Source organism: Pelodiscus sinensis, chromosome 5, assembly GCF_049634645.1.
Source record: "Pelodiscus sinensis isolate JC-2024 chromosome 5, ASM4963464v1, whole genome shotgun sequence".
Taxonomy (NCBI): Eukaryota; Metazoa; Chordata; order Testudines; family Trionychidae; genus Pelodiscus; species Pelodiscus sinensis.
The window spans coordinates 11,297,557-11,306,955 of NC_134715.1; the positions used below are offsets into that span (position 1 = coordinate 11,297,557).

At 41.3% G+C, this 9,399-nt stretch overlaps 1 protein-coding gene across 3 annotated transcripts; it reads right to left on the reverse strand.

Annotated features, from left to right (window-relative positions):
- Positions 1 to 3,487: 3,487 nt before the first annotated feature.
- Positions 3,488 to 8,326, reverse strand: HNRNPDL (heterogeneous nuclear ribonucleoprotein D like). Of its 3 annotated transcripts, none has more exons than XM_006110905.4 (8): positions 8,147 to 8,326; positions 7,169 to 7,337; positions 6,921 to 7,082; positions 6,381 to 6,512; positions 6,148 to 6,265; positions 5,251 to 5,418; positions 4,926 to 5,026; positions 3,488 to 3,755 (listed from the first exon to the last, which is right to left on the reverse strand). In XM_006110905.4, the coding sequence occupies exons 1-7, from the start codon at positions 8,233 to 8,235 to the stop codon at positions 4,956 to 4,958; spliced, it is 909 nt and encodes a 302-aa protein (XP_006110967.1). In that variant the 5' UTR covers positions 8,236 to 8,326; the 3' UTR covers positions 3,488 to 3,755; positions 4,926 to 4,955. The 3 variants fall into 3 exon arrangements, with proteins under 3 accessions (XP_006110967.1, XP_006110968.1, XP_075785594.1); XM_006110906.4 differs by having other exon boundaries at positions 3,488 to 4,542; XM_075929479.1 differs by having other exon boundaries at positions 3,488 to 5,026.
- Between the last annotated feature and the right edge of the window lie 1,073 nt (positions 8,327 to 9,399).

Sequence of the window (9,399 nt, forward strand, 5' to 3'; positions counted from 1 at the left end):
GTTTATTTAAATCCCCTGTGGATTTCCCTATCCTGACTTACCTGATTTGCATGGCTTTTCTGGAAATTGTGGCCAGTGTAGATGTAGCCTGTGTTGCTGACTAATTTTCTATTAGTTGTAATGAGCTAGCATTTCATCCTCCATGTTCGATCACATTTAGACTGCTACAAGTATTTCCTCTACTGCGTGTCTATTGTCTTCTCAACTCTAGACCTTATGGTAATAGCTTATCCTCACATGTAGGGCTGTTGTAGTCTTTAAAATAAGTGATTTGGGGGGGGGGGGGTGAGTGGAGGAGAAAATTGAGCTAAAACAGAAATGCCTACTCTAGTTTGAGTATCAGGATAGTCCTCTCCCTACCCAAAAAAAGTCTTATCTGAAGTAGGCACTAGGATAACAAAAGACTTTGGGAAAAAAAATGTGGTAATTTGATTCTACTAATCTGATACTCTTTTAACCAAAGAGAAAAAGTATTTGAGACTAGGTCTTCGTTTACTACCTATACATAAGCAGAGACGCTGACTACCCACGTAAGTAATTCTAAGATTAGTAAAAGACCTTGGTTTTTCAGCATGGCTACGTCTAGACTGGCCCCTATTCCGAAATAGCCATGCTAATTTCCAACTTTGGAATAGGGAAATTCCTATCTGAAAGTAGGAATAAGAGATCCTCCGGAAAAGGGCTTTATTCCGGAGGATCGCGCTAGTCTAGATGCTTTTTTCCGGCTTTTCCCCAAGCCGGAAAAAAGCGGCAGACATGTTTATTTAAATCCCACAGGGGATATTTAAATCCCCCGCAGATTTCCCTATTCCAAAATTGGAAATTAGCATAGCTATTTCGGAATAGGGGCCAGTGTAGACGTAGCCCATGTGTTTAAAAACTTGACCTATGCTGAGAAGTGTCATTTTAAATTACATTTGTGCAGTCTTCTGTGTGCTGGTTCTGCACAAGCCACACTGTTTGGATGAGTCAATACCTACTACTAGTGCATCTTTAAAAAAAAAAGCAGAGAAAAGCAGCTAGATGCAACCAAAGAAACCTTGATTAACTGAGGCCAGCTTGAAGGGCAAGCAGCTGTAAATGAGGGGAGAAAGGCATAAAAGCAGAGCAAAAGTAAAGTATTAAAATTCATAGCAGATGGTGGAAAAAAACATGTTACAAGTACACTAAAGGAAAGCTGTAGTTTAATCTTGCAAAAAGAGGAGACTGAACAGAAGACGACTACTCAGCTGGCAAAATTTACACTTTCAAGTTGAGCACAATGTTCTTCATACAGACATGCTGGCTAGTTTTTCTAGATTGGTAATGGGACATTTTGGGAAAACAAAAACATTTCTAGAATTCGTAAGTATCCTGGGGCAGGGACCAGAGACCATCTTTGTATTTGGATTATGTATGAAGAATATTTAAAGATACAGAGTAGGAACCTTTTCATAATGTCTAGCATCTTTACAAAAAGATGACCCAGATTAAGGGAGACAATGCCCATTAAATAGCCTGTAAACCTTGTAATAAAAGTTTACATGTAAGATTCCCATGAAAATTAGCAATATATAGTTTCCAAGATGTATCTTAAATAGCCCTTATACAGGTCTACTGACTTCAAGTACTAGGCTGAGTACAAGTTTAGAGTCTGTAGAAAGATGCTTATTTTGTATTTCTCTGAAATACTCGTCTTAAATTCTATAGCACTTTTCAACTAAGGTCTAAATAGGACTTTAAAAGGCTTCATTCATTGTTTTTTATAATTTCAGGCAAAAAAATTGTCTTTAGAAAGCAGCCCGAGGCAAAGAGGATGAGTAACTCGTGAAAGATCACCATACAAGAAAGATATAACCATTTATGACAAAATAAAAAGAATCAAAGCTCTGATAATATAGCAAGTTATATCACTATGTTGAAGAAAATAATTTAGATTTGTCATTCTACAGTCCAAATAACTACAGTTAACATACAACACTAATTGACAAACATGTATACTTCAGAAATGCAGAGGTAATTAAAGGGAGCAAAAGCTACTCCTACCAGCAACTAGGCATTAATTTAATTGCCAGCGCCATCAAATAGTTCAACAGGGCCATATCTGCTGATATTGGCTTCCCACGCTGGTCTACCAGCATCAGTAGTTTAAGAGTAGTACACATTAGCTGTAATTATTTTATCACCAGGAACAGCATGAGATGTAATGTAGATCATCTACAGGCATCTTTACTAGCATTCCCCCCAACATTGCCAGATCTGTCCAAGCTGCAGCAGTGCTTGAGCAAAGAATTATGTTAAGCAACCCATTTTTACATGGAAAGGCAGATGAGACCAACAAATCCAATGAGCAAATACACTGGAAAGAAATGAAAGATGCAAAGGACATAAAAGATGGACAAAACAGTACAGAAAAGACTTATACTGCTGTGAATAAAGTCCCATCTGTCTTCTAAACAATATATTTTAAATCCATGATTAGACATGCATGTGTGCATGGCCAGGTTGAACTACTTATGGAGAGCTGCAAAGTTAAGACCTAAACCAGTGTGGACTACAGTGCTTCTGGCTCCAAGATTCAGAGCATGGAATTAAGTCAGTTCTACACTAGTGAACTGTTGCTAAAAAAGTTGACCAGATCCCCTAGAATATTGAGGCTTTGCATAATAGAGCTAGAGTTTATATGCTAGCCATTAAACCATTCATCAACACTTATTTAGACAAACCTGTTACTTAAAAAAACCCTTTAGCAATAGGTAAAACTCACTGAACATCAAGACGACTCAACTACTTGGGACTCCCCATTCAGACAGTTCATTAACTATTTTAAATGTAACCAAGTTATTGATCAATACATATAATTTAATGCATTATACATTTTTGGAACACAGGCCTTAACTGAAAATGGAGTTAAATTCACTACAGTATGATAATCTATTAATTGCTACGTGCATTAATGGAAATGATTGACTTTTTGCTCTCATCACATTTAACTAGTTCCTTTCTTGTCCAGTTATTAGAGTAAGCCATTTAATATAAAAACGTTAGGCTCTCTAGAAACAGTGAACATCCACCAGCATCCCAAAGGCTCAAACTTGTACACAGTTAACCCCATCACATTGCACAAAACTGCTCCAAGTAGGAAGTCCATAGCAATTAAATTCAACAGCAAGAAATATGAAATGCTAACACAAGGTGTGTCAAAATGATCGTGGGGTACAACAGGAAGAGGTGACAGGATGATTTCAAACACGTTTAAGATGGTCTTAGTTATCTTAGTGCAACAAGAAGCCATGTAATCATTTAACAGCATGTTTTAAAAGTCAGACGATGTTAAGACTTCAAACAATTCCCTGAGCTTATATTGAGGAAATTAGGGGCCCAGAAAGGCATTCAAGGCCCTGGTTCCAATACAGGCTCTCCCCCCAGATCTGGAAAGACTGCGGTCCTTGAAACGGCTTAATTAAAAATTAAAGCTTACAAAACTAAGCAGCAAAGGAAGACAGAATCACATAGGTAAGCATTTATTCAAGAATCACTTAACATGAAATTATACAAATAAAATTTGTATAAACACAAGTCCACATTGTGTCATAACACAGATGGCAAAAAAAGACAAAGTAAAAACCATAAAGAAAACTAATCAGCCGCTATATACAGTTGGACACGATTGTGTCAGTCTAAAAAGTCTTTTAGAAAAGTCATTTCATGTCATGAAGACCACTCTCCATTCAATCCTGATGTTCTGCAAGATGACTTTACTGTGGTATCTCCACCTACAAACAAGACAAAATGACTTATCAGATCTGCGCAACTTTTACAAGATTTGTTAAAAGGTCCATTTTCATGAACTGCTTTAAGTCCTCTATTTATTCCTTTCTTCATGGTTAAAGATCATATGCATATTTAACGTTATTGGTAACTAGAAATCTTTCATCTCCCCAAATATAGCATTTCAGCCCACTCAGGAAGCTGTTTCAGAACAAGGAGTCTGCAAATTAAGCAAGAAGTTACAATTTGTGTGTGTGTCAAACTGGGCTGTGAAAAATGTTTCCACTAGAAATGCTGTTAAGAAAAACAATTAGCCTAACTTAATTCTTGTTAATGAACATTGCCAAAAAACATTAGCATGATGTAGTTTGTGTGCATATGATCTTTAATATTTTTCCAGATTTAAAAGTTCGTTTTGGTTTGCAGATTTCACTATTAGCTATAAAAAGAAAAAGCAAGCATTAAATCTTAAAGAATGCACACTTAAAATGAGGCTCCACAATTGAAATACAACACTAAACAGAAGACCAAAATGATTAAGCTGTAAAGGCATTTATGTACTTTAACTCCTGTAAAAAACCATTTAAGTTAAGACACTTAATCTTCAAAAAGATTAAAAAGAAGCCAAAGTCTGAAGTTTTCCACTTTAATCTTTACGCTGGTACATGAAGTTGGAAGAGACCATACCACAGGACAGCGTTTTCTGGTGTATGCCTTGCGCTCTGCCTGCAACGTGCGACCCCCAGAGATAGACGTGGTCAGGGTGACACACGGCCTGCAATGAAGTTCCCGCTGGCGGGTACAAACAAGGTATAATGTCAGAGTTAGAAGACAACATTCTTGTTTTCCTTAAGTTGTACCCATTTCAGTACTTTACCTGTTAATACTTCTAATAAGTTTAATTATTCCTCTAGATCACCTGGTACACAACGCAAACAGAAAAACTCTTAAGTTTTTCTGAAGTACTAAAGAAGATGAAATCACATTTTACGAAGTTAAAGATCTATAGACACTTTAGGCAAAGCATGTTTTTAAAAAAAATCTTTTAAGTTAACAAAGTTTAGTTTAAAAAGTCAGACTACAAGAGAAAAATGTGTTTACTCATTTTAATTTGTCTATTGATCTTTAAATTAGATTAGACATATTGAAAGTGGTGCTTGCACTTATATACACACCTGCTGCCCCCCCAAGTACTATGTACTCCTTTAATATGGCTGGTAGTTGTTTTGGTGATTGCCGCCACCTCGGGATGCTTTTCCATATGTGCTTTGTTGACCTGTTGAGAGAATGAAAAATTATATTTCACATCCAATTGTTGACTCAGACAACTCTCAAGAAATACAGTTTTCCTGCCATTGCCTGCATAGACGTTTACAGTTTTATGAAATACTTAACATCACAATTTGCTTGAGATCTAACAATGAAATACTATGCATACTAAAATATTAGAAAAAAGAAGATCTATTACACTTAGCCCCCACATACAGCAAACATTCTTACCACTGTAGTCTGCATATCCCTGTCCATATCCGTAGCTTGGATAATTGTAGCCAGAATAATCATATCCACCGTAACCACTATAGCTTGGATCACTGTAAGTGCTGTTGTAATTTCCATATCCTTGATCATAATAGTTATTAAATCCTTGGTTCCAGTTTTGTCCCTGACCTGAAATAAAATGTAGCAGTTAAGTTTAATTTTAAGATAGGTATCAAATGTGATCTCTAATGGCTACAGGTAAGGATCCCTTCATTCTACAAGTATACATACAATATAGTACAGTATACTATACATGCATGACTTGGGGGGTCTTCATTTGGTACAATTAACTTGACCCTGTCCTATAAAAGTGCATGTGAACAAGGGTAGGCACAGCTTGCCTTTTTCTAAAGAAATTTCCATTTCCTCTAGAGCTTCTTTAATATGAATCTCAATATTTAGTTGTAGTACAAAAACTTTTGTTCTGATCCATGAAGTTAAGAACTGGGGAATCATCAGTTAACAGGATTACTTATTTTCAATCTTGCATTATATCTGGCTCTCCTTTGTTTGGAAAATCTCTCCTGCACTTCTGTCAGGAGATAGCATGGCTCCCTTCCCATGTCAACATTATGTGTCAGACTGAATACACGCAGCTTTGAAGTAAATATCAGGCATTCAAATGATGCCTTTTAAGGAACAGCTTCTAAATCCAGGAATTTGCAACCTGTTAGTACCTGTAATGCAAGTAAGGGTTCACTAAAAGTGTTTTGATTAAGTCAGTACAAACAACTTATTTTCCACTCATGTATTCGCCACATAATATTTGGTTGGGAGAACCCTTTTTAGAATAAGCCAAAACAAGAACTTAAAATGCATTCATCCTTACATACACACATTTTAAAGTTTTAAACTCACCCCTGCCACGTCCCCTGCCGCCACCTCTGCCACCAGATGAAGCACCTCTTCCACCTTTCTGTTGCTGCTGCTGCTGCTGTCTATACACCTCTTTGGGCTGTGCTACTTTGATTTCACACTGTAAAACAGATAAGGTACATATATAAAAACACTACTAGGCACCATAAACAAACACTCCCCAAATTATTGAACTGTCAATATTAGATCTCTGAAACAAAAACATCCATCCATACCTTGCCAGAACCAATCTGATGGTATCTGCTTTCTAATAATTTTTTTACTGGCTCTTCATCTGTGTATGTGATGAAACAGAAACCCCTCCTTTCGTTTGTCTTTGTGTCCATTGGAAGTTCGATATTTTCTATCTGTAAACAAAAGTTAAATAAAAGCCATGTTTATGTTTTATATCCCACATAACACTGAAGTGGAAGTCAAATTTCATGCCAACTTAATAGGATATTTAAAAAAATACAATAACCATCCCACTGCAATTTATAAACAATCAAAATAGTACAGAACTATTTGTTAAGAGGGAACAGTTCCAATAGAACTGTTAAGCTCCAAGTTGATCCAACTACATATTTTACTGCAGTATAATTTCTGTATTTTGTTTCAAAAACTAGCATTACAACTTGCAGTTACCATGTTTTCAAATCTCAAATCAGACATGGACCTTTTTAGTCCAACTATAATATCCTGTTCACAATATTTCTGCCATAGGAAGACTGAACTTTGTGCCCAACACAGAAGTATTAAAAATAGTTATACAATACCTCTCCAAAAGCACCAAAGTATTCTTTAATCTGTTCTTCAGATGTATCTGGACTCAGTCCACCAACAAACACTTTTTTGGGTGGCTCTTTTCCCTTCAGTGCTTTTGCCCTTTTAGGATCAATTAGCTTGCCATCCAGTTTGTGTTCCTTCAATTCCAAGACCTAAAAAATTGTCACACACACAAGAGATTCAGAAAACCATCAAATCCCAAATGATTACTAAATCCAATCATACAGACCCTCCATACCTTGTCAACACTGGCAGCATCTTTGAAGAGCACAAAGCCAAATCCCCTGGACCGCCCAGTCACTGGATCTGTTTTAATTGTGCAGTCCACCACCTCTCCAAACCGAGACAAATACTCAGTCAGATCTTTCTTGCTTGTGTCCCAGCTGAGGCCTCCTATAAACATTTTGCTAGAATAGAAAAACAAAGTGTTTAATGAAAAGCAGAGTGCTTGGCAAATCACTTCAAGATCCAAAGAAACTATAATACCAAAGAGGTAAAATTTCCCAATTGATCAGACAACATTCAGTTCACTAAACTTATTTTCAGGGGCTCCAAACGTACACACGCATAATTCCGTATAACTATTTAAAGGTATTAAAATCCTCAGGCCCCGATCCAAAACATGGATGCATGCATTTAAAATCCTCAGGCCCCGATCCAAAACATGGATGCATGCATTTAACTTTAGTCCCACGAATCACATACATGGCAGTGAGCTCAATCGTAGCCCTAAGTGTTTGCAGGCTGGGCGCTTGTGGCCAGGTGATCGGGGCACCTCTGCACGAATACACTCAGGCGTGAGGCTGCGGGCCCCCTGCTAACGCGCTCGGAAGCAATGCTTCAGCTCTCCCTGCCCTGAACTCTCCCGGGCGCCCGACAAGCTGCCGCCCGCTCAGACGCTCGGCCGACGGGCTGCAACTAGAGGCCCGCCCGCGCGAGCCGGGACGCGGCGTGGCAGGAGCGCGCGCGCAGCTTGCCCCGGACAGCCAGCGCGCGCTCAGGCCCCGCATCCCATTGGTTGCCGGTTACGTCACGGCCCAGTGATTGACATAGTCCCGCCCTCTCGAAAACAGGTCAAGAAGGAGACACAAAGAGAACGCGAAGACGAGATTCCCCCCCCCCCCCAGCCTTGCAGGGAGGGGGCGGGCGAGCGCGAGCGCCTCCCAAGGGGGGGGGTGCAGGGAGGACATGGGGAACCCGCCCGCCCGGCTCGTACCCATCGTCCTGCTGGTTCTTGCTGGCGTTGATCTTGGAGCCCTCGGCGAACTCCTCCAGGCCGCCGCTGTACTCGGTCATGTCCTCCATGGCGGGGCAGGGCGGCTCGGGCAGACGCGAGAGAAAGCGACGAACAGAGAACGGAGCAGTAAAATGGCGGCGGAAGAGATCCGGGCACCGCCTGCGCCACCTTTATATACCCGTTCCGGCAGCCAATCAGCGCAGCCCGGCGGCGCAGGCGCAGTAGCGATTCCGGGAGGAGGGGGCGCATTGCCCCGTCTGACTTCGCGCTGCCAAGCCAGGCGCTGGAGCCGCGCAGGCAATGGCGGTGGCACGTGGGCTTGGGTGACCAACGAGGGGAGCGGGGGATACCAGCCGCCCCAGCCTCCCTGCTAGGCATGCACTGTCCTCATGCATTCGCTGCTCCCTCCGCTCCCTGCGCAAAGCGCTGAGCTCCCGGGGCACACTGAGCGTCCTGCGTAGGCTTCCCAGAGACACAGAGCCTCCCTTCCCCCGGGGAGTGTGACACACACAGCAAAGTGCTACATTGTCCTGCATTTTGCCACAGCAAAGTCCCGAGAGAGTAAATACTCCCCTCGTGCACACGGAAAAAGGAAAGGCGATAGATCAAGACCGGCAGCAAAAATCCCCCAACTTCACATCGCTGCAGTTGAAGCAGCTGAGAGTTTAGGAAACCTGAGTTCATGATTGTATCAGATCGGTTGTGGAGGGCAGGCAGCTGCTTCTGCAAAGTCAGGACGCCATTCCTGCAGACAGCTGCTTCCATCCCGCCTTCCAGAGCCTACTTCCTGAGAGGTGGAGGACAAACCTCCCACCAGATATGCAACCTCGCTGTATCGGCACATAGCTCTGCAGCTGGGAGCATACAGCCTAGAAATCCATGTCATGCCGCAATTTACACAAGTCCGACAGGGGAATGAACTGCATTAGCGAGGGATCGCCCTAGGGCAGGACAAATTCCGGGTCAAGTTCAGCCTTCGGCATCTGCAAAGGCACGGTCTGAGCCAGAGCCGACTCTTTGCTCTTAGATTGAGAGGACAAGTTCTTTAATTATGCTTATTGGGAGTACAGCGGGGTTTATATGCGTGCATGAGGAGGTGTCCTTGACCCACCAGCAAGCACTTTGTGCAACGCACCCTATGCACTTTGCACCCTGTGTATCATGCACCCCACGCACTGTCCCTCTCTCGAAGCCATTAGCGTGTCCAATCCGAATTGCAATTGCACGCTGCC